This window comes from Halictus rubicundus, chromosome 11, assembly GCF_050948215.1.
Source record: "Halictus rubicundus isolate RS-2024b chromosome 11, iyHalRubi1_principal, whole genome shotgun sequence".
Lineage (NCBI taxonomy): Eukaryota > Metazoa > Arthropoda > Insecta > Hymenoptera > Halictidae > Halictus > Halictus rubicundus.
The window spans coordinates 11,984,029-12,011,177 of record NC_135159.1 but is presented as its reverse complement, the minus strand read 5'-3'; the positions used below and the strand labels follow the sequence as shown (position 1 = coordinate 12,011,177).

General features: G+C 39.6%; 5 protein-coding genes across 15 annotated transcripts in view; 3 read left to right on the top strand and 2 right to left on the bottom strand.

The window, feature by feature from the left end:
- Positions 1-523: 523 nt before the first annotated feature.
- Ndufv3 (NADH:ubiquinone oxidoreductase subunit V3) lies at positions 524-1,549 on the bottom strand. Its single transcript, XM_076796719.1, has 3 exons — positions 1,226-1,549; positions 996-1,122; positions 524-741 (listed from the first exon to the last, which is right to left on the bottom strand). The coding sequence occupies exons 1-3, from the start codon at positions 1,259-1,261 to the stop codon at positions 596-598; spliced, it is 309 nt and encodes a 102-aa protein (XP_076652834.1). The 5' UTR covers positions 1,262-1,549; the 3' UTR covers positions 524-595.
- On the top strand, positions 1,001-3,226 carry LOC143359061 (uncharacterized). Its single transcript, XM_076796717.1, has 3 exons — positions 1,001-1,109; positions 2,070-2,333; positions 2,959-3,226. Exons 2-3 carry the CDS (start codon positions 2,081-2,083, stop codon positions 3,138-3,140), a joined length of 435 nt encoding a protein of 144 aa, XP_076652832.1. The 5' UTR covers positions 1,001-1,109; positions 2,070-2,080; the 3' UTR covers positions 3,141-3,226.
- On the bottom strand, positions 1,584-4,022 carry Hspc300 (haematopoietic stem/progenitor cell protein 300). 3 transcript variants are annotated; one of them, XM_076796722.1, is made up of 3 exons: positions 3,879-4,013; positions 3,422-3,504; positions 1,584-1,906 (listed from the first exon to the last, which is right to left on the bottom strand). In XM_076796722.1, the coding sequence occupies exons 1-3, from the start codon at positions 3,997-3,999 to the stop codon at positions 1,904-1,906; spliced, it is 207 nt and encodes a 68-aa protein (XP_076652837.1). In that variant the 5' UTR covers positions 4,000-4,013; the 3' UTR covers positions 1,584-1,903. The 3 variants fall into 3 exon arrangements, with proteins under 3 accessions (XP_076652837.1, XP_076652838.1, XP_076652836.1); XM_076796723.1 differs by lacking the exon at positions 1,584-1,906 and adding an exon at positions 3,227-3,345 and having other exon boundaries at positions 3,918-4,022; XM_076796721.1 differs by lacking the exon at positions 1,584-1,906 and adding an exon at positions 3,227-3,345.
- Positions 4,023-4,041: 19 nt separating this feature from the next.
- LOC143359038 (spermatogenesis-associated protein 20) lies at positions 4,042-10,301 on the top strand. Of its 7 annotated transcripts, none has more exons than XM_076796673.1 (13): positions 4,042-4,179; positions 4,907-5,103; positions 5,640-6,009; positions 6,092-6,235; positions 6,467-6,556; positions 6,668-6,925; positions 7,007-7,186; positions 7,269-7,478; positions 7,591-7,783; positions 8,117-8,285; positions 8,670-8,878; positions 9,187-9,386; positions 9,563-10,301. In XM_076796673.1, exons 2-13 carry the CDS (start codon positions 4,961-4,963, stop codon positions 9,833-9,835), a joined length of 2,439 nt encoding a protein of 812 aa, XP_076652788.1. In that variant the 5' UTR covers positions 4,042-4,179; positions 4,907-4,960; the 3' UTR covers positions 9,836-10,301. The 7 variants fall into 7 exon arrangements, with proteins under 7 accessions (XP_076652788.1, XP_076652791.1, XP_076652789.1 ...); XM_076796674.1 differs by lacking the exon at positions 4,042-4,179 and adding an exon at positions 4,256-4,270; XM_076796672.1 differs by lacking the exon at positions 4,042-4,179 and adding an exon at positions 4,474-4,616.
- A 3,775-nt stretch (positions 10,302-14,076) lies between these two features.
- The window catches only part of Ca-alpha1t (Ca[2+]-channel protein alpha[[1]] subunit T), a 127,218-nt gene continuing 114,145 nt past the window's right edge, over positions 14,077-27,149 (top strand). For all 3 annotated transcript variants that reach the window (XM_076796654.1, XM_076796655.1, XM_076796653.1), the window contains exon 1: positions 14,077-14,730. In XM_076796654.1, coding sequence (XP_076652769.1) covers positions 14,363-14,730 — 368 coding nt within the window. In that variant the 5' untranslated portion in view covers positions 14,077-14,362. The remainder of the gene's footprint in view (positions 14,731-27,149) is intronic.

Sequence of the window (27,149 nt, the reverse complement as noted above, 5' to 3'; positions counted from 1 at the left end):
TTAACAACCAATCAGATCTGCCTTCTTCTCCGGCACATTCTCTTCAACAACGCATAGTATTTCCGTGACTATGTTCACTGGGTAAACTTATCTACGCATGCGCACTTGAATATAGAGTTCTGAAGCTATATTCACTGTGGTTTACGTATGAACGCATGCGCATTGTAAATTCGCTGGATTGTCGCATCTACCACAAAATATTCTATGAATGTATTGTAGGAAATGAGAAATGCATAGCTTATTATTATATTTATTTAATTCCATTTAAATATAGAAATTATAAACACTTCTACAATACATTTATATCTGAAATAATTTACCAATTTACTATTCTCACTCGCGTCTATCAAATAAATAAAATCTATAGTTTGTCAACATTTTAAATTGATTATATATATATTGATCCTTCCAATAGATATATAATAATTTATTCTCTCAATAACAATATGTAACTCTCGAGTCAACAGATCAGAGTAATGCCTAGTCACGATTTTTTGTAATCCCGATGTCAAGAATTTCCACGTTCTCTGTTTTGGATATAATTTATTCTATTTGTTATATTACCTATTACATTATTATAAATACCTAATTTCGTTTATGGCTTGAAGGGTACTTTGTTAGAAGGTGCTGGTAATCTATACGGTGCTAGTTCAACTTCTGCCTCACCAAAACTGTCTACGTGATAACAGAAATATTCAGGATTTTTGTATTCCTTGTTCTTAGCAGCGCCAGGACCTACAGCTGTAAAATTAAACTTTTCAACTATGTAAAAAATTAAGTCGGATAGTCCAAAAATATGTGATATTTGCTATGTGTAATAATACAATACAATGTCTATTCAACCTAAACAAACAGTGGAACTGAAATAATTTATATATTTTGCAAAATTATTTCGTTGTCCTGAAAATATGTACAATTACCAATATTTCTGTTACAAACTTAAAGTACAAGAACAGAAAGACTACATGAAAATAGTAAATGTATTCATATCTTACGTTGATTTGGGACATTGACACATTTGTCACTGAGACCTTTAACATTTCCATCCGTTCCGGACTGCTTAGGCGTTTTTGTTGACTTCGCTTTCGTCGACAAAGTTCGTAACAACGGTAAGTTCCTTTTCTGGAATCGTTAATTTCTTATTTCCCGACAACAGAAGGTTATCGCGAAGAAATATATAACCTAAAATTATTTTCATTTCGATAGAAATAATCTTTGTGCGTACCTGCGACGAAATTATATTTGCAATAGGGCGTAACATTTTTCTACAGAAGTAATAGTAACTGAATTTTACGTGAAAACTGTAATTACTTCTTAATATTTATATAACAACCGTATCTGAACTGTAGTGAACAGAGAGGAAACTTCCTCTTCGATTTTGCTTTCTAAGGTTATGTAGTTCTATGATGGTTCTATGATTATTGCACCAAGAAAGTCTCTATCGAACATGCAACAATATACACATTGTCGATATTAAGTTGAAATGTACTATAAGACAAATTCAACAGATTTTAAATTATTTCAATTAGTATTTTATTTGAAACAATGATAATAATTTTTTCGAAGTTACATATTTTTCTAGGGATTATATTGCTGTCTACATGTAACAGATTGTAACATGTTTTAGTAAACAGTGTTTCACTTAAAAAAAAAAATTTCGTGAAGAAAAAGTGTCTTCTGACGATTGATTTGGTTTTTCGTGTTATTTTGCAAATTTATAAAAAAAAGTAATCGCAAACAACCAGAAGGCAAGGTTTAAATCTATGATAGAAATGGTTTATGTTATGTAATATTGTATATACCAGTGACGGAACACTTACCTACCTGCATTTAGAAATTTGTGGATTTTATTTCTGGTAGATATCTATACATTACTTGAACTTGTATTTGAATTGATCCCAGATTACTCAAATTCACATTTTATTAAATAACATTAACAAACGAAATATTTTATACATTTGAAAAGTGTTATTACACATAATTATAATTTTCTACTATAAGGACACATTTAAATTAATACTAGATTAGTTGAAGAAATAGCATAAGTAAACGAAAATTGTTTGTTTCAGATCTTTCAAACATGCAGGCAGAGTATGAGAAAGATCCAGCGAAGAGGATAGGACTCTGGTTCTACCCAGCAATACAATTAGGAGGGATTATGGGTTTACATGACATGTATATACGTACACAGTGCAAGACAGCATTACATGCTTTACAACGTATAGGATATTATGTCCTACCAATGGGTGGACTAGGTTTTACTTTACCTGCTATGACTCTCGTCTCCGAAGGAATCAGAGGAAAGCGTGATCCGCTCAATTACTTTGTAGGAGGTATGTAAATGAAACTAGCTATTAACAAGATTTGTTCGATGGTTGATAGATATGTCCAACTCGGATTGTAAAGGCTTAAAGAATAGTTACATTAATGCACTGCAATACTCTCTTCATAATTGTGAAAACTTTGAGTCTGCATAGCTCAGCCATTTAAATTCAATAATCAACATTACTCAGTTTTTCTTATTAAAATGACACCAAACACGATATCCTTAGGATCATAATTGCTTGCGGAACAAGCGATTAAATTTTTGGACTTCACAAACAACTGATAATCGTAATTTCTAAGAGATAATGATAAAAGTTCGACTTCTTTCGATTTGCAAAAATCAGGCTCTTTTTGAATTCAAGTTACAGAAATAAAATAAGATATAAAACATGTAAAAAACAATTTAAGTTAAAGTAATCTTAGGTTTTGACTTTTAGAGGTTTTTACAGCTATGGAAGGATAAAAGAAATAAATATGGAGAAAGAAAATTGTTGTTTCATAGCGAATTTTGAGCCACAAAGATTATTATTAGTTACAGAGATTCAACTATACCTGATTGATACTTTCTTTGGGTTATTAACTCTATGTGAAACATTTGTTGTTCTATTTTCTAAAATATTTCCTTTTTTACAGGATTATCTTGCTTGCCCATACTCAAACAGTGGTTGAACTTACCTCCTTTTATGGTACGGAATGGAATTTTATTGGTTGCTCTTAGTGTAACTATTTATGGCATTTGCGAAGATAATGATGGAGTACATTTGCCAACCACTGAACACATTAGGGCCAAAAGACTTCTGGTGTACGATAAATAAATTAAACATGTTATTATTTGAAAATTAAAGATGTTACTAAAAATCGTATAAATTGTAGAAGCTACATTAAAGTATGGTCTATATAATTATTGTCCTTAAAGTACATTTATTCATATACAGCTCCATTAAATACAAAAATCTTAAAGTCCTAAAAACGGTGGTTTCATTAATGTTTAATTTAAGTTAGTGTTTCTCCTTTTGTGACCTACAGACAATAGCAATAAAACAGGTTATAAATAAATACATAGATTATATATACAGACGAATGTGTAACAACTTACACATGCTTCAAGATACTCTATTCTTCTTTCAAGCGTAGTCAGTTTTTCGTTTAAGACTGCTATTCGTGACCTACAAGACATATCTAAAAAGAAAGGTTTCTATTAGTTATTGTCAAGTAAGTCCCTATGTTCACGTATATCTCAATTCAAATTTTGCCAATTTTATTTTCAGTCAAAATCTGAATTTTCGTCTATTCTACAAGAAGATTTTCAAACGATCAAATTGTAAACCGTGATATTCTACTGTACTAAAGCTGAGCATTACCTTGTATTACTTGAAATGTCATTTTCACTTAGTTCGTTAAATTTTAAAGATTTATCTAAGTCAACCGAATAACATCTGAAATGTACTTAAATTACGAAATAAAGTAAAGAATTTGCTACTTCACCAAACAATTTATTTTAAATTAGCAATCTTTGTATCCAGATGCTAGATATAATTATATCTATATATTACCAAAAGAATTCAGAAAATCGGTGATCTTTTTAATGCTACCAGTTATAACTTCAATGTATTCACGGTTTGCCCAGTCTTGTTGAATTTGTTTTTGGATTGCTTCTCGATGCACAGCGGCCATTTTTGACAGTACGTTTATGCCAATTTATACCCACGGAATATATCAGAAGTGAAACGTCGGAGGTTTTCGGTAATCAATTTCCAGTGCGCATGCGTCCGCAAGTTGATTCGTGATGTCTAATTGTGTCTAATGCAGCACATATGCCCCTTACGGTGAAAAGATGCAACTGAAAATTTGCTCGTAAGTGAATGTTCGTGCACAGACGAAATCTGTTGTTTTTGTGGGTAGATGTGTTCGAAATAAAGTAGATTTTCTTACAAATTGTGATACCGTTCATACCTATCGTATTCTCTATTACGCTTCTCATTTTACATTGTATCAACACTCTAAAACTACGAAAGTAAAAATATATTGCATATCAAGCCGAAGGGGGATCCGCCATTTTTATTTTCTATTTGCATACTGTGTAGTGCATCAGTATAAACATATTCCTTTGAAGTTGAAGCGTAAATAAATATTTTTGAGATCTAACAACAGCGTGTATAATTCTTTTACATCGTTGCCAGACGAATATATCAATTATTAACAACACGACATGTCATGTGCTTTAAAAGTTGTGCATTTTAAACAAAAATCAGCTAATCCTAAAATCAATTTGAATGAATTCATTCGAATAGGTATTTCGTTTTAAATTGCATTATCAAATGTAATATTGTATAGCAGCTTATGTTCTGTCTAATGTTGCTTAATCTGTACCTTTATAAAACTGCCAACGCAATTGCAAACATATAAATCGATTGATTTTTATGTTGCTTTGTACATTACAAATCAATTCTTTAAGCGTTCAGAACTGCATTTTGTTTTCGAACAAAATAATGTTTCGGTTTCTTGGCCGTTTTCATTCACACCTTGAATGTTTATTGTTTTATGTAAATCAAATTATGATCTTCGAAATTTATGTTTGCAGCAAAATAATCGGAACTTTTGCTTTCGTCAAACACACTTCCATGCCAAATCTGTTATGACTCTGGGAAGATGTTGCATTTCGTCAATAATTCGGTATACATGCGAATTATCTAAACAACGGTGCACTCACAATCGTGGCGCGAAATCCCATTTCTTTCAAGGTGCTTTCTTATCAATTGGTGCACGTCGGCCAATCAGGTAGCACACACAAATATTAATTTTTTTAAAATGAATGAAATTTTTATAGTGAAATTCAATGTATAATTAAACATATTACAACCATTTGTTCAATAATTTGCAAACTACCGTTCTTGAAAAATGCAGAAACTAATAAACATAATATTATTATTTTATAAATAATCTAAATTTTCGTTTAAGCAATTTCGATTTGATTCTTGATAAATAATGGTATAGATGTTTAATTTTATTGCTTTGAATGAAAATGTTTGTGAGGGTACCTGAAATACGTTATTGTATTTATATATAGGACGTGCTGGAACATGGGAACATAAATTTAGTGGTAGATTCAGTGCACTAAAATACCAAAAAAAAATTCACACGAATGATTGTTCTACGTGACCTTGCTTACAACAGTTACACCTATTGCATTATTATAGTATTCTACCTTCATTAACAATTTCTTTTCCTCTTATTCAACACGTATTATGTCAGACTGTTCTATATTTTATACAACATAAATGTAACAATAAACGAATAAACAAATAATTCCATAGGTTAGATGAAAAATCATTGACCTGCCTACCATTTTCAACAAATATGGCTTCGTCGAGCAAATCTAAGGGCAAGCAGGAGGATGCGAAAAATCGACTTGCTTTAGAAAGGTCTCCGTACTTACTACAACATGCAACCAATCCTGTCGATTGGTATCCATGGTGTGATGAAGCCTTGAAAAAAGCAAAGAAGGAGGATAAATTAATTTTCTTGTCTGTTGGGTATTCAACGTGCCATTGGTGTCATGTTATGGAGAAAGAATCTTTTGTAAATAAGGAAATTGCTGAAATTATGAACAAGTATTTTATTAATATCAAAGTAGACAGGGAAGAGAGGCCAGATATAGATAGAATATACATGACTTTTATACAGGTAACTATTCAATGCTTAGTCAGTATCTATAGATTTGAAAATACTCTACAGGATAAAGTATAAGAGCTATTTTTTAACATAGGCTACGTCTGGTCATGGTGGTTGGCCAATGAGTGTCTTCCTTACGCCTGATTTGAAACCCATAATTGGAGGAACATACTTCCCTCCAGAGGATCGATATGGGCATACTGGATTTAAGAAACTTTTAATGAATATCGCTGAGAAAGTATGAAAGAGTCACCTTGTTTACAGTGACACACAGTAAAAGGAATTATTTATGAATTCCTACATAAACGAGCTTATGATGTTGGTCATGTTATTGATAAAAAAATAGTAGTGTTTAAGCTATATGCATGGGCACAGTGACTATCTACTGTACTTCATAAACAATTTCTATAGAAATTTTAGTAAATTAGATACACAAGAAGTCTATTTATATATTTTTTGTACTTTTTAGTGGAAGCAGATTAGAACTAAAATAATTGAGTCTGGTTCTGTTAATCTACAAACGTTACAAAATATTTCGGAGATTGCACAAACATCAATGGTAAGATAATGAATAATAAATAGCGAGTATAGTCGAGTTCTCGAAAATTTCGGGATTCTCGAATATGCTCAGGAGTCCCAATACCAATTGCCTGCTGATTCTCCAATACAGATATTGGATCCACCGCCGATGGAGTGTAGCATGATCTGCTGCCAGCAACTCGTTAGTGAATTTGAACCTGAATTTGGAGGATTTGGTTCTACGTACAGTATGCAATCACCTAAATTTCCACAGCCCGTGAATTTTAACTTCCTATTTCATATGTACATGCGTAAACCCAATAGTGATCTTGCTCAAAAATGTCTGCATATGTGTACATACAGTTTAAGAAAAATGTCTTACGGTGGTATTCACGATCATGTGGGTCAGGTAAGACTTTTAAGTTCGAATGTATGAATGAACATATTTAAATTGTTTTTCAACTACGATTTTACGTTCGTTTTTAATTAGGGTTTCTCAAGGTATGCTACAGATGGAGAATGGCATGTTCCGCACTTTGAAAAGATGTTGTACGATCAAGGTCAACTAATGCAGTCTTACTCGGATGCGTTTCTGGCGACAAGAGATGTTCTTTTCGCTGAAGTTATCGATGACATTGCTACCTATGTTTTAAGAGATTTACGGCACAAGGTGTGTTTCTCGTCTACGTATGCATCTGGAGTCCGGTGATTGAAGTTCTATTTATTCAATACTTTTGTTATATATATATCAGGAAGGAGGCTTTTACAGTGCTGAAGACGCAGATTCGTACCCTACACATGGCGCACCTGCCAAAAAGGAGGGTGCATTTTATGTGTGGACTGCCGAAGAAATTAGATCGATATTAGATAAAGAGGTTTCCGATGAGAAAAATAAGAGGTTGTATGATATTTTTTGCCATCATTTCAATGTAAAAGAATCAGGAAACGTAAAGAAATACCAAGTATGTTTTATGTACATAGTATACTTTATCTTAATGTGAAAAGTATTTAGTTAGCGAGCCCAAATCGAAAATATTGAATTCGAATTTTTTTAAATGAAGTCTATTGGTTTAGGATCCCCACGGAGAATTAACAGGAAAGAATGTATTGATGATGTACAACGGGATAGGAGAAACTGCAGAACACTTTGATCTCACAGTTGAAGAAGCGAAAAAGTACTTAAAAGAAGCATGCTCTATTTTGTATAAAGCTAGATCGGCAAGGCCACGACCTCACTTAGATGATAAAATAATTACGGCATGGAATGGTAAACAATTCTGAACAATTATCGCATGTTTTACCAGATGAGCCACATAGGCCACTTGTACAAACGAGAATTGTTTAGTTTCAGATTTAGTGTACAGAAAGTTGAAGGTTAACTTCATCTCTTTTTTTAAATGAAATCATGTGTTTTTGAGTGGCACATACAAGGCCATTTGAGAAGATGAAGTTGACCTTCGAATTTCTTACATCGTCCATCTGAAAACAATTTTTGTGTACTGCATTATGGTCTCTATGGAATGAGACAACTTCCGCTGGGAATCTTTCTTTTCGAAAATGTATTTCATAGCGTTATTGAATTTGCAATGAACTTTTCCAGGTCTTATGATAAGTGGTTTAGCTCGCGGAGGAACCGCAGTGAACAATAAACAGTACATCGAATACGCAGCGGATGCTGCGAAATTTATAGAACGTTATCTTTTCGATGAGTCTAAAGGTGTGTTGCTTCGCAGTTGTTATCGCGACGACAAGGATGCAATAGTACAGACGTAAGTTAGTTCAATAATTGATGGGTTTGCAGTAATAAGGAGGCAGCTCTGCTCTTTATACATTTCTAAAAAATTTTTCAAAGACACGTGACCTTTCGCACAAAGACGAATTAGTTCAGTACAGTAATAATTCCAATAAAATGTACTCCTCAAAGTCTACTTTGGCAGAAGAAGAAGACAACTCTAATATCAGAATATTAGTTGTCCATACATTTATAAGCAGTACTCGAATTTTAATCACCTAAAAGCTACTTATTGCAACAGCCCCTTCAATTTCATGTCGTCACAGTAGGTGACTCACCTTGCACATTCCACGAGACATGAAACGGCGTGCGCTGGAGAATTGACTTCCGTGGAATAACTGTTTTATCGTCGCTTTTCCAGGAGTGCACCGATATCTGGATTCCTGGACGATTACGCGTTCGTCGTGAAAGGTCTGATAGACTTGTACGAAGCCAGCTTGGACGAGAAATGGCTGGAATTCGCGGAGAAGCTGCAGGACATTCAAGACGAGCTCTTCTGGGACGAGGCGAACGGCGGATATTTTTCAACAACATCGTCCGATCCTGCTGTAATCCTACGGCTGAAGGAGGGTACGCTTAAGTACTTTTCGTGGTAATTTTAGCTGGGACGATTAAAATTCTCGGTCCCGTGCCGCGTGCGTGCGGTAGTTGCGGTCACGCTCAGCTATGAAATCAAGGAAACCTACATTCTGTAGTAAAGCGCGAGCGTGTCCAAATATTTATAGCACGGTCTGCTTAGTGTTTCATTACGTCCAGCCATTAAGTCTATCAACCGGCGGCCGTTTCGCTCGTTGCCTACCACGATATTAGATCGAAACTTGAATGGGAAGGAGGAGATACGATATGTGTTTTAACGAGATTTATCACCATCTATACAGTACACGACGGAGCAGAGCCATCCGGGAACTCGATTGCCGCCGAGAATTTACTGAGACTGGCCGACTATTTGGATCGCGGCGAACTCAAGGATAAAGCTGTACGTCTTTTCGGGGCGCTTAGGCGAATGTTGATGCAGAGACCCATCGCTCTTCCACAACTAGTATCGGCGCTTGTTCGGTATCACGATGACGCAACGCAGGTGTGCAGATACAAATTATTCGAACGCCCTACAAACCAGAATCACTTCTTTTTCTTTTTAAATTCCACCAGACTATGTTCCCGGCCTAGATCGTGAAATGTACAGTTTCGAAATCATCGAATTTAGGCACGCTTAGAGGTTTGATGAATGCTAACCGCGTGTTTTATGCTTTCCAGATCGTTATAGCTGGAAGACGAGGAGCAAAGGATACCGAGGACTTGTTGCGAGTAGTCTACGACCGTTTGATACCGGGAAGGATCCTTATCTTGGCCGACCCAGAGGAATCAGATAGTTTATTGTCCCGTAAACACGAGCATATGAGCAAGATGATACCTACGGATGGCCAAGCCGCGGCTTATGTTTGTCGACGTCGCGCTTGTTCTTTACCTGTTACTAGTCCTGATCGTTTGGCAACCTTATTAGACGAGAAACGACAGGCAGACGCATAACAGTCGTTCAAGCCCGCGAATGTTTAGGGGGTGGTCCGACGTAAATCATTGAAGCTTCAGGAATATTTGAACAAATCGTTCTGAAATTTTAGGGCCATTTCGCTACATCATTAAAAATATTTTGCTTGGCCAGAAAGAGCTATACACACATATATTCTTCAATGATTGTACGATCGATTTATGTAGAATCATCGGCTACTGTTCCGAGTTACTGTGATGACAGCAGATTCATTCTGCGCTAGCGCGTTTAAAAGCAATGCCGCCGGCTAAAATACGAGCATGCGAATTGTACCATCCTGCTCTCTGTTTGGTAGTTGTAGCGCGAAAAAGGTTTACCGCGAACCAACGAGTTACCTTCCGCATTGTTATATAATAGATTGTATTGTTACCGCGGAACCGACGAAAACAATGTTGCATACAGTTGTATATATAGTTTTACTAATAAAGCAGAAATGTGGGATTATCGGATCTAATACCGTCATCTTACACCGAATCGTTGCGTAATACCGCGGATTTCTGTGCGTTTATACGGACCACGAATATGTTTAAAATGCCAAAAAATAATTAACGCTCTACTGGTCCTTGCGATGGAAAATATTGTTGTAGAAAATTCTTTTCGTCCAGACGTCCGGACTTCAGGTCGATGACACATTGTTATTTATTGTTAATTCCAGCCTCGAGGCCAAGGAATGGACTTCTTCACGCACATGCAACTTATTTTGCCCCTTCCTTTTTATCCTGCCTTATCTTACTTTCTTTAATTTATACTTAAGTACAGTTCCATTTTCCCCATTGCTCTAACAGACGCTCCAACGTACCCCTGTCGTTATTACGTATCTCGCGTCTGCCAGATCGCACTTATAATCCCCCATGTAACGCGGTGATTCCCCAGCCTCGGATCCAGACGATCCTCCGGATTGGTTCTGGATCATCGACAGGCTTTCTCGTCGGGGAACCACGGTAGCGGCGGCTGCCGCGAAATCTCGTGTCGAATTCCAACCGAAAATAGCCACGGTATATAAACCAGCAGAAGCAACGCGAGCACAGGCTTCCGCGGGAGGGAGAGGGAGAAGGAAAGAAGGTGAGAAGAGAAAGTGTGCAAAGACCGAACCGATCTGTCCCGAGGAAATCGGGGCCGAGACGCGGCGTTGATCCCCTCGACCTTGTCGTTCACAATGGTTCGTCAGCTCGCATTCAGACCACCGAGAACACGGCACGATAATCGATCGCGCGTTCAGCTGATCGTTGTCGATCATCGGGATCGGCCCAAGGTCAAGGTCCTGGGCGGGGCAGGATAAGTCAGGGTAAAATAGAGTAAGAGAGGGAACAAGACACTGTTTCAGAAGGACTCGGAGGGACACTTTGTCGGCGATGAAAATGGCAGCGACAAGATCTGGAGGAGGTCAGCAGAGGTCAGCGTCGAGGCTGCTCTACCTCTAATAGTTATCTTGTCCCTTTCGCCTTGGCGCCTCTACCGAAATAACGGTATTCGGCGGCTGTACCTCCGAATCTGGTGAAGCGCCGATTAAAAGCCTGCGTCAACAATTAGTGCAAACAAAGAATGTATACGTACGCAGAAAATATAAATTTTCAATATTTTAACTTTTTATACATGTATATTTTCTGATTTATATTTCATATATGTTTTTATTTTTATATTTTATACATATTTTTATTTTTATTTACATTTTATACATATTTTTATTTTTATTTATATTTTATACATATTTTTATTTTCATTTATATTTTATATTATATATATTTTTAATATTGCAATATACTTAAATTCTTCCTTAAATGTCTTTTCAATTTTTGTGTTGTATGCATTGTTGTCGTGAATGCATGGAACTCATAGTTTAGTTAACGGTGGTCGAATGTTGCGAAGAATTGCGAGGTTGTTATTATTAATTATATACGGCGATATTGTAAACATCGATTGTAAATTGATGTAGCAACGATTTCGGTTTTGTATTATTGACGTGTTGTAATACTGTGGTTAGATAAAATAAATATTAATTATGTATTTATTACAGAGGAAGTATACAAAGTTATTATCATCCCCGCTTATAACTAATGTAGCTAGAAAAAATGTTTGCTGACGATGTTAATTACTTTATTGAAATAAGAAGATATTGTTTATCGATAATATCGACTTATGCACCACTTTAGATTTACAAAAATTTTAGAAATACGTACCGTGTATCAATTATGCAAATCCTGAAAATTTCATCAAGTTAACTCTTTGCTAATAGTTTGCTAATATTAGTACTTTGCAATGCTCACTGTTAGGCAACGATGCAAAATTATAAAAATATGGACACTCGTACTTCGTTTAACTGGAATTCTATGCAGTTGAATAATTATATACCGGGAGCTTAATAATTAATTCTCATCGTAACAATTCTTTTAAAATTAATTTAAACTTGAAAGTTCCCTAAAATTCAAGTTAATCGTTCAATTCCTCCATTCAAGTTACGACATAACTTGGATTCCACGGCATGCGCATCGTCAATTTTTGGCCTACTTCTAGCGCTTACATTACCAAATATCTGCATAATCTCGTCAACACATGACCAGCGCGCGCTAGATTGAACCCTCCTCTTTCGAGCGAGCCCTTTTCCAGCGAAAAATATTCTCATACAAGGACGAAAAGTTGAGGCAATAAAACCATTTTTCGTCTATTTTTGTCGGTAACCTGGTCACTCTACCTTACCGCCAATCTACGGAGTCTTGGATTTTAGTATCTTCTCTGTAACTCCGACCGGCCACAATTCTTTCAAAAATGTTATCACACAGTAAACTAATTGTTCTAATTTCCGGAAAAAGCCCAACTCACATGGTCCGATATTAACCCATTGCACTCGAAGCCATTTTAACTCCAAAACGAAAAATTTCTTCCGAATATTTCCCTTCTGTATATATTTTCTCATGCTGTACATGCGAAAATGGTGCAACTTACTCGTACAACACTGAAATGTTTAGTAATTTATCGAATACAAAGAAATTAAATAATGCAAAGAATATTTTGAATAATGATACAGCAATTTTTAGTGGCGCCTTACAGTCGCCATTCGTGTGCTAAGGGTTAACAAACTAATATTCTCTTTTAAAAATGGCGGCTGTGTTTGAAATATATCCTCTTCTCCAAAATATCAGTCTAAAATATTCGAGAGTACGAGAAGAAGAAGAAGAAGAAGAAGAAGAAGAAGAAGAAGAAGCAGGGAAGGTAGGAGTAGGAGGATCTCCAGATCTTCTCGATGGAGGACGCAGGAGGTCACGAAGCGGGTTAGCGTGTATCTAGAGGGAGGCGTCGGCGTCGGCGTCGGCGTCGGCGGCAACGAGAAGGAACGGGGACGTGTTGCGGAGGGGTCGCGCATGCGTTTCGTTTTGTCGGCGAGGATGTTCGACGTTTTTTTTTCAGTCACCGGTCGACGCTGCACCGGGCACCGTCGACGCGATCGCTCCTCGACGAGACCTGCTATGGTCCCTTAGATCAGCGGAGGTCGTCTCTCCAGGTGGATTGGTGTTCGAGCAGGCGTCGTCGTCGTCGTCGAGAATTGCGCGTACACGATCCGGTGTCGGTATACTAACCGCTGGGGACGTCGTCGCGTACTCCAGTTCCCTGCTCGAAGCCCTAACTGGGTGGCCACGCGACACGCCACGCGCCGCTCACGCGCTCGTCATCATCATCCTCTACGCACGCTTCTCTCACTGTCTTCGGGAATACACCGAAATTCGTGGAACCGTACCGAAACGGCGCGCGGCGGCGGTGGTTCCCGCGGTGTTCCTCCGATTTCTCCGAACCGCCTTGTCGTCCGAGTGAACTCCTGGTAGTGGCTCCTGGTAGCAGGTGAGCTCGGCCCCGAGAAAGGGGCACGAAAGGTGAGAACTGCAGGTGAGAGGACTGGGCAGGCGCGTACACTATCCAGCACCTGGATACCCAGCCGCCGCCGCCGCCGCTGCCACCGCCGCCGCCGTCGACGTCGTTGCTCCTGGGGACTACACGTTTGCTTCCTCCTGGACTACTCCAGTTCGCTAGCCGTCGTCTGTTGCTCCACACACACTCTCTCTCTCTCTACCTCTCTGTCTCTCTCTCCCTCTCTCTCTCCCCGGGGCGATAAAAATGCGGCCAGTGCGACGACCGTTTCGTTCACGGGTCACGCCGATCAGGATGACGAATGCCCCCGGTAGAACGTGGTAGAGAACACCTCTCCCCCAACCCCCTCCCGCCCGGACCCCAATCAGTGCAGTGTGCCCGTACCCTGGAACCTCGACAGAAATCCGTAGGGTGACCGAGGACCGCGATCCACCGAGTGCCGCGTCCTCGATGTCGTTCTGGTGTCGGTTCGCGGTGGTGGTGTCGTCGCTCGGATCCCCGAGGACACGGGCCAGCAATCTCGATCAGGCTACCATCGGCACGGTCCCGTCGGGCGATCCACGTTGATCCCGGAGGAGAGATCCTCGGACGAGCAAGAACGGCGAGACACTCTATTGTTGTTGTTCCGGATAGATAAATCCGGTGGTACCATGTCGCTGCACTATCCGCAAGGATACAGGTACCGATCGGCCGCCAAGGCCGCCGGGATGATCGGCAACGGCGAGCAAGGGTCCGACAGCGACGTCGCGGAGCTGAGCGACCTCGAGGACGACGAGGACGAAGACGGAGGCGGCCAAGGGACCGACAGACGCATCCTACCCCGTCGCGAGGACGATGACGACCCCGAGGACGACGAGGACGACGAGGACGACGAGGACGAGGACGACGACGATGACGATGACGAGGATGAGGACGACGGCGACGAGCTACCCTATCCTGGATTCATGCCGGTCGTGCTGAGGTACCTCGACCAGAACACACGACCGCGCAACTGGTGTCTGGCGCTCATCACTAATCCATATCCTTTTGGAACGTTACTGCCACGCCGTTCCAACACGGTGATGTTGTTGTTGTTGTTGATGTTGTTGTTTTTGTTGTTGTTGTTCTTCTTGTTTTATGGCTATTTTCTTTGATCCGTTGGCCTCGGTCTTCGGGCACGTTCCAGGGGTTGGTTTGAGGTCCTCAAGGTCTGCGATTGTTGGGCTCGTGGGGTTTGACCCTTTGGGGATTTTTTCGAATTTTTGTTTTGCTGGGGAACTGGACCCTGAAGTCTTAAATAACGGGGACAGTGAACGGGGCCACTCGCAGTAATGTTCGGACACTTTTGGAATGACGATAACTGCGATTTTTATGCATAATGGAAATTGTCTGTCTGAATTGCAAAATATAGGAGCTGTATTTTAACACTAGGTTTACGGAGCACTAGAGGTGACCATTTTGCATTACTTTGTAAAAATAACAAGAACGTGCCATCCACATTTTTAGCAATATTTTTAAACTAATATATACCCAAAGAGATAGATTTGGTAAATAATTTCTCCAAAATAGCAATTTTTTCCAAAATTTCTTTCTCACTCCACATAGTAAAATAATTGTTCTAACTTTTTAAAAAAGGGTCAAATCTTATAATCCATTCCTAAAAAAGTTATCGTCCTTCCAAAAAAATACTGCTGTCAGTCATTGTAAATAATAATATGTTTTCAACCTCAGGATTTTTGGTTTTCAAAAATTGTAATAATGAACAATAGCAATGGCAAACTTGAAGAGTTTCAAACATTTGGTTTAACGAATTAATTCTGAAATTGATGATAATTTTGGACGAATGCATTTTGCGCACAAGACAGCAAAAACCTAATTGCAAGCATTAGTCTTCAGTATACTATTCTAGGGGTTGCAGAGAATGAGGAGAAGAACGTGCAGAAGACTAATGGTCGTGATTATGTTTTTACGGTTCAACCTCCAATCAAATATAGAGACAAATTACATTATTTATGGGATGACCTAATACTTTAATGGAGAAATCGCCTTTTTATTTGAGCTCACATAATTCCTGTAAATTGTGAAATATGTCGGGAAACTGTTGCAAACTTTTTGGGTGGAAACAGCCGATACAACGCAAACTTTTATTCCTCCATTTTTAATAGTCTGTGTGCAGAACATTTTTACACAATAAGTGTTATAATGCGTCGAGATTCGTCCTCAAAGGGTTAAAAGATTGCGAGGATCTTGTAGTATTTATCGCTCTCTTCGCATATTGTTTAAACATATTTAAAACATTTTCTATTCTTTTTTTCAAACATTCATAATGTTATAAAAAAATATATCGTATTTGGGAGAGTCTAGAGAACGATTCCAGGCAAAAAAGACTCGCACAACTTTCATAGTTGCTGCAAAAGAAATGTTCAAAAGTCGACCTAGTTCAAAGTTGAATTTTTCGAAAGTCGTTATCCGTCAGCGAAAGATGGTTTTTAAGTTTATATTCAGTGCATTAAAATCTATAAAGTTAGCCTAATGGTCACCAAAATTGATGTCGGACCGTGTAACAGAACGAAGTTATGGCTGGCACTGCGTTCCACTCGTGCCGGAAAAGAGGAATCTGAAAATGGAGAATTTTTCTTCTCCGCGGAACGCGTAACTTTACGACAGAAGCGTAAAACGAAAGAACTTCTACATTTTTACATTTGTTGGTAATTAGTAATGGCATTCTTGCTCTCGAGAACCCGCGGTTCGGCTAATAAATTTCTTGATAGCTTTCTGGGTTGGAGACTTTTTCCATACATTTTTAATTCTTTAATGGCAGTAAACTGCTCACTCACCAACAGTCCTTAAGAGTTTTCCGCGGTAGGTATTAACATCGGGAAGCTTTCTTCCGCGTCGAAGTTCTTAACGTGATTCATCCGCGTCTTAACGAGTCCGGGAAAACACTAACTTCTTTTCATTCCGTTAGAAACTATTTATTTACTCTCATCCAATTTCTGAAACGTATGATGCAATTATTGTGTAAACTCTCCTTTTTCAAATCGTTGAAAATCGATATTTCTTTAACAAAACTGTACTTTCACTGTACTGTCACAACTTTTAATATTAAAAAATATGGAAAACTATGTTTCCCAATGTTTTTTAATTCTAAAAAGCTTCCAATTATCAGAATTTGAAAATGAAGTTGCCTCGGACTAGAAAATATATTTTGTTCTTTGGCAACAATGTTTTGAAATGTCTGAATTTTTAGTACTTGTTCTAAAAAATATGGAAAACTATGTTTCCCAATGTTTTTCAATTCTACAAAAGCTTCCAATTATCAGAATTTGAAAATGAAGTTGCATAGGATCAGGAAATGAATTTTTTTCCGATACGCCACAATGATTCAAAATGCCCTGCACGTGCGTCGCGAAGCTCGCATTAGAATAGTTCTACCTGGAAATGGAGTAAGTTCCTTGTTGGCTTGCCTGCTGTAAGGATCTTACATTTATCTCTATTTGGAATTTACTTTCCCGCGACGTGAATATGAAATATACGTATATGCATATATGTATTATATTCTATCTGGTGAATTCTTCCGGATCCAATTCAGATTCTCCTTTCCACGGCTCGTAAAGTATTTTTATTGCTTCGTGGGTTCGGGATTTTTAATAATCTCCTAGTAGTCGATTCCAACGAATTTATTTCGCGGAAAATATTTATCGCCTCGCTATTCATTCCGGGCAGATTTAATTAGGCTGGATTAACTTGATTAACTAAATCTGGGACATCAATTAAAACAAAAGATATATATATATATATATTTACACTAAAATATATAAATATACAGTGGTTTTACTCGGAGAAAAATTGTAGGGGCGCATATTCGTTAATTGGTCGTAGAAATTAATTAGAATGTTACACATTTGAATTTCATGATGTTTTGAAAGTTTATATTTATTTAAAAATTGTGTTAAAGTGTATAGGTTCGAAGTTTATAGGATTATTTATCTCGAAAATCGTGTATGCAATAGTTGTTCGACATGTTTAGAAATCTGCAGTTCGAAGCACTATTTACAACAACTGCAACGATCAAATTTATAAATAAATGAAGACTAACGTTTTGAGCATGCAGTGAGTCATATGGTTCAACATGGCATACGAGCGTGGCTGTTTATTGCTGACCGTTTCTACTTGAAATAAGCACAGACACTGCGATACTATTCTCTATTGACCTTATTACTATTTTATTACTTGTTCGCATCGAATTGTTTACCAGCAGTGTATTAGTACTGGAGGCTGTTATTGCACCTGCGAATACTCTTATTGGACAATTAAAAAGCACAAATATTGACCCCCTTTAACACAGCTAAAAAAAAGCTAGCGTCTTACAGTGTTTATTATCGAGGCTTTGAAATGTTAGTAACGAAACATTTATCGTGTGGTCCAAGGACACTGAAGCCTCGAAAGTGTATCAGAGATTTCAATTGGGCATTGAAGCAATTCAAATATCCAAATGATTCTACTTCCATCGATTTCGTAGCCGAGCTGGTTGCAGCATCGAGGGGGAATTATAAATCCACAATTTATCATGCAGCCTGCACGATCAAAGCCGCCCGATTCGACTGCGCGCGCTCGAGCACGCCAAAAGCAGAGTCGCGTTCCGCAATTTCCGAAAATTTCATTAACCTCCTGAAAACGTGAAAGAAGTGTGTCGACGGTTTAGGATGAATGGCCGCCAACCAGAGATTTCAATTGGCCAGTTGGCCAGTTCAAGATCGGGAGGGTCCCGCTTCTGTGGGTCTCGTGGCCAAGCCAAGATGGCTGCGACGTCCGCGAAAAATTGGGATTGTTGTTCGGGAAGGACACGGTTTCTGCCCGGAAGCCTGAGCAGTCAGAGCCGCGGTGCAGCACGGGTTGCCGGTATCTTGCGGACTATTGGCCGTAGGCTCGTCAGGGGATATTGACGCAGTAGGCTCGGCAAATATTGCGATCTGTCAGGGGCTGATTAAAACGTGAGCGCAGCGCTCGGGGAGCTCTGCTCGTTAGTTTGCGCGCACCGTTGAAACAAGGCTGAACGAGACCGAACAAAACCGTCGTCGAATGACAACCGCGTAGAGTCGTTCAGCTATCGGTCGTCGCCGGGATGTTTCCCGAAAGAGACGAGCGACAGTTACGGCTGTCTAGCGATCCGACCCGGCGTTGCATAAAGAATAAGGACATTGTTCCTCGAGGACCCGGTTTCGCAGCACAGAAAGACGTCTTTTGTTACGAGAACTCCTCTCGCCGAGGGGACGCGAAACGAACGATGTCCAGGAATTTTTCAGAGAAAACTATGGGACCCATCGATCCCAAATTTTTCCAGAGTTAGCGACGCGTGTTTCGAGAGTACGCATTATTTTTTTCCCCCAGCAGAAATATCGATTTCGTCCCGAAACTGCGGCGGTTCTGCGAGAACGCTTTGGGAACGTTATTCTTCGTTGCTGACACAATAGCGACTGCTGCAAGTTGTATGAAACAAGGAGACCAGGAAGATACTTAATCTGTAGGAGTGTGGCTGTCTTTCGAGCGTGTATTAAGAAAGGAGTATTGAAAAATAGACGGAATTTGCAATTTTTGCGAAATGGGCGATTGCTTTTGAAGTTACACGGCCCGAGTTTACCAAGTATCGATTTTATCTCGGTCTGGGGATCAAGTGACATTCGGTGAACGCATTCGCGAAGTTTCAAGGGAAATTATCAGTAGTATTAAATATCGCTTTAAATTTATCGTTAGGATCTGTATTAAAATTCTCAATGTTCACCTCAAAGCAACCATAAAAATAGTTTTCAATCTTCTCGTCGAAATTAGTTCCGTTTCTCCTGGAATTGTTTCTCGTCTCTGATATACAATGCGCCTTCTGTTCCATTGTTATTTCTATGAGTATCTCGTAATCGTATCGCATCGATGTTACCTGAGGCAACAAACGGATTTCGCTAATACCTTTAGACACGTTATTTCGAGACCCGTTTGATACCATAATTCACTGCTCGGGAATTAATACGTATCAGTATCGATGGAACCAGCATTGAATCACAAGTTGTACCTTGTTACCTTCGATGTATATTAATTTCACATTTCAATTTGTTCGTCTGGGTCCAGAATCTTTTCTCAATTAGGTACAAGGATTCAGCTGAAGGCTGGAAATTTGGTTTTTGGAACCGGGGAATGAACCGACCCTTCTCAATGTCAATTGACGTATGCCCACATCAATAGACCTTGCACAATTTGGGGCAACGCTCCAAATTCCTGATTCGCTCCTTTGTACCATCTCACGGAGCGTTTGGGAACTCCAAAATTCCGAAATTTTGCATAATACGCTGATTAGGATAATATTAAACTCGAGACTTGTTACTTACAGTCAGAGATTAAATAGTTGGAGCTTCAGACAGTGTCGAAACTACTTTAAAATTATATTACCAATCTTTCGAACTGGACTAGTCCTGGGTAATCCTCTCAAGAATATTTTTCAACCGAGTTCCAAAGTCATCGATATGTTATTTGATAATAAACATCCATATTTGCTTCGATATTCTTGTAGAGCATGCAAAGACGAATCCAACGACTACCATAACCGTACCATTCCGATCATTCGATCTCGAGATATTCGTGTCTGAATAGATTAAATTCTTACCTTTCAGACATGCATATCGCGAAATTTGATAATCGAAAGGGTATGGTTATGGTACTCGTTGGACGCGTCTTTTCACGCTCTTCAAGAATGTCGAAGAAGACATACAGGGTGTCGTTCAAAAAAGTATCGAAGACCTAGAAACCTCGTTAAAAAACATCCTCGAGAAAAAATCATGACTCAGTCCGCATACAGTTCGAACCTATGGATTCTAGGCACTGATCCAAATCATTCAGCTCTCCCTCATACAAAACTGATGTTCCTCAATTAATCGCGTACAACAGAGATAATACCACAATACTCTACTCCAACATTAAGGGGGCAGGCAGTCTTCTGGAGGGGAAAAATCAAGGAACCATGGAAGGCCAGTGACGGGTGCGAATATCGAGAAAAATCTCCGCGGGCCTTCGGGGATAAGTGTTCGTCTAAGGTAGCAGGCCGGTGGCGTAGGGTACAAGAGAACGTTTGTTCAATTTCTCCTCGGTGCCAGGGGGTAGGGGGCGGCGGCGGCGAAGGGGGATAAAAGCGGCGGAGAATTGCGAAATGCTTGGCCCGCATTCGCGGTAGTTCCAGCCGTCCATTGTCCGCCCGCACAATGGGGAATCTTTCTGCCGGCGCTTGTTGCTCCGATGCTAGGCTGACTAAACTTTGCCCGGCGACCACGTGCGTCCTGCACACCCCGCAATTTCGCGCACAAACGAGCACGCACACAGCCGCCATATATGCGCCACTGTGTGCACGCGTACGTGTGTGTCGTGTGCACACAGGGGGTTGTTTCAACGGGGGTAGAAATACGTAGACAGACGTGTCAGCCAGTGTCCGTACAAGCACATTGGGGATTCGTCTCGGGATAGGTCAATCAATGACCTATTTAAACCGCCTTCAGGCCAACCCCGCGCCGACTCCGCCAACAGTCGACCACCCCTGACGCGGACACCGTCAAACCATGATCGCGACACTGCCATCAACATGAAACTCGAAACCGACCCTTCGCTCCCTTTGCTGCCACAAATAAATTACAATAGGTCGACGTTTTGAAACGATACACGGTAATATTAGAAAATCCTACATAATTATGTAGAATAATTCGTTCCTCTCTTACGCAAGGTGTCTCGCAGCTAATTCTCTGCCTTATTGATTACCCTATGAAAAAATCTCTCGGTACAGAATTGCACTATTTCGAAGTATACATACGTTGGTAGGAATGATTTTTTCTCAGTTGTTTAAGGAGATTATTAGGTCATCGATACCTTTTTGAACGACACCCTGTATATTTTCTTCGGCATTCTTGTAAAGCACGAAAAGACGAATCCAACGAGTACCATAACCATACCCTTCCGATTATTCGATCTGGATATATTCGTGTCTGAAGGGTAAGAATTGAATGCTTTCAGACACGAATATCTCGAGATTAAATGATGGGAAAGGTATGATTATGGTACTCGTTGGATTCGTCTTTGCGTGCTCTACAAGAATATTGAAGATCTACTGTAATAACTAATTATATAACAAAATCATATAATGTATATTATTTTTGTAGAGCATGGAAATGAAATTGTTGCTAATGTACCTGTTTTATGTTTCTGATTTGAGATGTATAGCTCAGGGTGTAGCAGGGTGAGGCATGATCATGAAACAATTTGATATTTACCATGCTGCTGTTGTAATGGAATCAATTTCCAGGAATTTCTAGAAAATTATGAAAATTGAAACTTGAAGGAAGCTACCGGTCTACTTATTATTAACGATCCCCAAGGGTGCGATTTTCTGTTACACGATAGTTCCGCGAACTTTTTTGGCTCGTAGCCCACTTTGCAAAGTTTTTTTTTTGTCCAGCACCGAGCAAACTATCTCCATTATCGAAAATTCCAAGTGCAGTTGCGCGAATAATTTTCGACTCCAGAAAACTTGGGTCGAAGACGAAGGAAACAAAACAACTAGCGGCGCATTTTGACCGCCTTTTTCACTTTGAACATTGTTTAAACATGCTTCCGTGCTCGTAATGTAATATTAAACTAGCTTGTTCGGGAAAGTTTACAGAATATTACTATGTAAATTAGAACTGTGTAACTATCACTGTTCTAGCATAAAACGTGTCGAATTTTTCGCTGAAATACAGTGCCGCTATGCATTTTCGAATATTCTTGTTTAGGATTGTCCACGAAGGCGTAGACGGAACGATAAAAACTTCGAACGATGCTCTTCGTTCCGTGCCGATGATCGCACTAAAACCAAAAATAAAATTCCGCTGCCGAATATTACGGTTCCTTGCGTTATGCTACCGTTTCTTTTCTAAATATACCTTTATTGCTGCGAAATATTGCGAATATTGCATTTAAGATACAGAATTGGAATGTTACGGATTTGCATTAAAACGCAAAATTGAATTAAACAAAGTTGCCGGAGCGGACTATATTAAAACACAAAACTGAATTAAACAAAGTTACTGGACTAGACCTAATTAAAACACAAAATAGAATTAAACAAAATTACTAGACTGGATTAAAGAATAATAGAAAATGGAATTAAAAAAAAAATAAAATTAACAAAGTGATCGTATACTTTAAAAAACAGACAGTATAATAAAACAATAAATTTTCTGTAAAAAAGGAGACAATAATTGCACAGCTGTATAAATAAAATGACAATTGTCTTTTACTTCCCAGTGCACTTTTAAGATAGAAAAGACACGGAAGCTGATGGTTGCAAGTATGTTTTCTGCGTCTCCTTTTCAGCTTCTAGTCCATGCTGAAGCGCTTGATGAAGGAGATGAAGGATAATGGAAGCTCAGGGCTGTCCAGTAGGAGGGCTTAGTGTCCCTCTCTTCTGGATCAGAAAATCTCTCCTTTTTTGACAGCCCTGTCACTGTATTTCTCACGATTAGGCCATTTCCGGAAGAAATTCAAATGTGCTCAGAACAGCCGCCAAAAAATATTTACATTTTCTAAAATATTCTGAAATCTTTCTATGCACCGTTTGGCGTTAATTGCGACATTATTCCGAGAGTGCAAACCTTTTGCAAAATAAAAATCGTGCGAGAAAGAAGTTAAATCAATATGCAGAAAAATAATATAACAAATCTCGATTTTTATTTTCAAAAATGTCACTCGACATGTCCATCCACGAGGCTCTTCAATCTTCCGTCTGTAAAGGATAAACGCACAGGTCTCGGTTGCAATTGGGTCAAAAAGTGCCCGCGTTCGCGTCCCGCGAGGACCGCCAAACGCTGGCGAAAGGATCGAGGACGTACATGATTACGATTAAAAGTATTTCGAATTAGCGGTTGACACCGGCCGCGAGGGGTCGTTATCTGATCGGAAACGGTTCTAGGTCAGAAAAGTCTCTCGCGGCTGGTCTCGAATGGCCGAGTGATCCTCGAAGCATCGCTGCAGCCTATTACAGCCTTGGCTCGGCGAAGAGGCTGGATATAACAAACTTGTGTGTGGCCTTGCGGGGTGAGAAACACACTTGGCGGTTCGCACCCTTAAGGGTATCGCTTTCTACGCTACTCGAGCGTGTCTCGAGCACCCCGCTGTGTTCTTTCCACACGAACAAGGTGTCCAAAAGTGCTGCGGAATCGTCCTCCACGCCTCGCCTCTTCCGTCATTTTATTCCGCAGTCGGTTCGTACCGAAACATCAGAAATTTTTTTTTTAAACGACACCCTATATATTTTCTTTGACATACTTGTAGAGCATGCAAAGACGAATCCAACGACTACCATAACCATGCCTTTTCGATCATTCGATCTCGAGATATTCGGGTCTGAAAGCATTAAATTCTTACCTTTCAGACATGAATATCTCGAGATCGAATAATCGGAAAGGTATGGTCATGGTACTCGTTGGATTCGTCTTCTCGCGCTCTAATACTGAAGAAAATATGTAAGGTATGTTTAAGTTGCAATAACTGCAACATTTTTCAAAATTGATTTTCCAAGATTTGGTTTCGGGTCTAGCTGTTTCAGTTTAATGTAAAATTGTATGGTACCAGAATAAATACAGTGATTTCTCTATATATGTCGCCAAGACCTGGGTGATAAACGTCGCGGTCTTATGGGTGATATATCGAGACTTAATTTTATATATAAAAAAATCGTTGATTTGTTGAAATATTGAACTCGAATTTTGTAACGGACGCTACTTAAATATCGTAAGACTATATTGATTGTTTAAATTAAATTGTCGAATTTTTGTTGTTGCTCAGAGGTGTGTAATCGTTCGAATTGTGCAAGGACACGTTTCCGGTTGTAGGTCGTAAGTGGTTTTGCAGCTTGTAGCGTTAAATGGCCGGTCCCGCGAAGAATAATAAGAATCCGAACTGTCCAATTAGAGGAACAAATTGGAGCACGTCGTGCCAGCGGAGGTAACCGAATTATCACTTCGCCAATCGAGGCTGAACATTGTCCTTTCACGGCGATCCGGTGCATTATAGCGTCTTCGCGTAACCCTCTCGGAATTGTTTCCTATCGATCCGTTGCACGCGAGAGGATAGGGGTCGAACAGATTACAACAAGAGGAAAAAGAATCTCTCTCTCCCCCCCTCCCCTTCACCCTCTCAATGCATCGGCAAGCTAATTCCATGGACGTCCGTGATGGACTCGGAAGCTCCAGTCAACAAAACAATTTGCCACGGCGCCGGCTCGTCTCTTGTTATTTTCACCCTTGAGTTATGGGTGCTGGGTCCAGTTCGACCCAGAGACACAAACACCCCGTCTAAATTCCAATTTCCTAGCGGCCAATTTAAATGATTTACCAGGGTTATTACTCCCCAGGATAGGTCTCTCCAGTGTAAATAGGTTAATAAATATTAATCAGGTTGTAGATTTTATTAATTTGTCAACTGAAAATTGGAACCTTTACCAACATATTCCTGACATTTTTCCGAATAAAATGAGTCCAAACATAATACAGTTCGGAGCATATTTGCTCGAAATTTCATATACGATCGATTTTCTGGTAAACTTTGTCGCAAGTATCGTGCGCATCTCTTGCACATGTATCAAAACACTCCAGCACATAGCGCGTTAAGGACAATATTTAATTCCTTGAAATTTATAGGAGATTCGAAAAAATGTTTCAGACGAAAGTTGTAGGATATTTGCAGTGTTTTCAAAATATATTAAAAATATACTCAAAATATAACAGATATCTTTTTAAATACAAAAATATATAGTACCATAAGGAATTTTCTAGTCGAAAAATTGAACCTGTTCCTCGCCTGATTTTTATAAAATAAACCACGAAGTTTAGAAATTGTTTAAACATTCTAATCATTACTTGCCCTTGTAGTAGATGTCCGGGGACAGTTGTATGAAGGTTTCGGCTATCAACGTGAAAGTTTTTGAGTTTTTTTCCGCGGTAAATGCGTCGTGGCGCACCGCAAGCTTGCAAACTCGGGAAGAAATCGAAATTTTTCGGCGAGCTAAGTGTCGTTGCGGGTTGCTGCATCGACCGCAGCCCAGCAAAACGAAAAGTTGGCGAAACGTTCTCGGCCCCCGGGGGCGTTTGTCGAAAACAGGACATCGGACGGTTGGCACCACGAGTGTGATCGATTACTTCCGTCTATCTGACGATCCATCGGTAACCTCTGTCAGCCTGTTTCTCATCGATGCTTCGAATCTCATTTACGGGACGCTTAATAGACAATCAGCCGGCCGGAGCGGGCCGGGCAAATTGTTTCGATCGACTGTCACTTCCGGCCGGGATTCGGGGCTGTCGAAGATTGCCTCGTTCGACGGTCCCAGTCATTCGATTATTTTTCGCCCGGTTTTGTAATGGAGTTGCGCGAGGCGAATCCGACAAGATACGTGTCAGTTAACCTTGCTACGCTCTTAAATTGTTATTCTTTCAGCGTAAGTGGGAAAATCGATTTTACGTCCACATACGTCGAAAGTACAATATTTCAAAAGTATCCTCTCAAAATTCTGTAATCGCGTTCGAAAGAATAACGAAGTTACACCTCGTTTACTGCGAGCATTACGGAGGAATTTGAACTTTCAAAAAATCAATTTTTTTCGCAGTTTCTTGAAGTATAAGCACTCTCCAACACGTGTGCCAAAGGATTTGGCTGAATTCGTAAAATTAATTGAGTTACAGGCGTTTGAAGGTGAGTTCGGATAATCGAGGTTCCACTTAATCGTGGATTAAACGCGTGAAAATGATCCGAACCGCGTCGTGTTTGGAGTCATTTGATTCGGGAGAATGTCACGCGTATGCCGGTGAGAGATTCATAAAGAAATAATTAGGAATGAAAAAGTTCTGTCAAGAAACAGTGTCAATTTACATTTCGGTCCCGAAGTTTTCGTGTATATCGAGGCGCTACCGTGATGAGGAAGAATGGCGGGCACGTTGCCGCGCTAAAATGAGCTTGCCACATCTATCAGGCGGCGCAGTGAATCTCTCATTGATGACCTAGAGATTCTTTCCACGCGGAAAGTTGACTTTACTTTTCCCCCTGTCGAAGTTGAAGGAAAGTTTTTAAGCACGAGCCGAATGCTGCCGGCGAAAAACAAAGAGGAAAGTTCGCGGCGAGGAAAGTAAAGCGATCGGAAAAGAAGAATCAGGCCGAGATGGGCCGGCTCGATGATTTATTGCGGAAATTCTTCAAAATGATTCCCGGCCCCTGCGCGGGCATACACTGCTTGTCCGAAAAGTTTCTGAATTGGAATTAAAGCATCGATTTCCTGCGGCACGGCGGAGCTATTGAGAACTGTAACTATGAAATATGGAATTGTCGAATGAAAATTTAATGCCTGCTCGTGCCTCGCGCGGAATTGATGACGATGTTCAGAATTTATCATTTAATTGA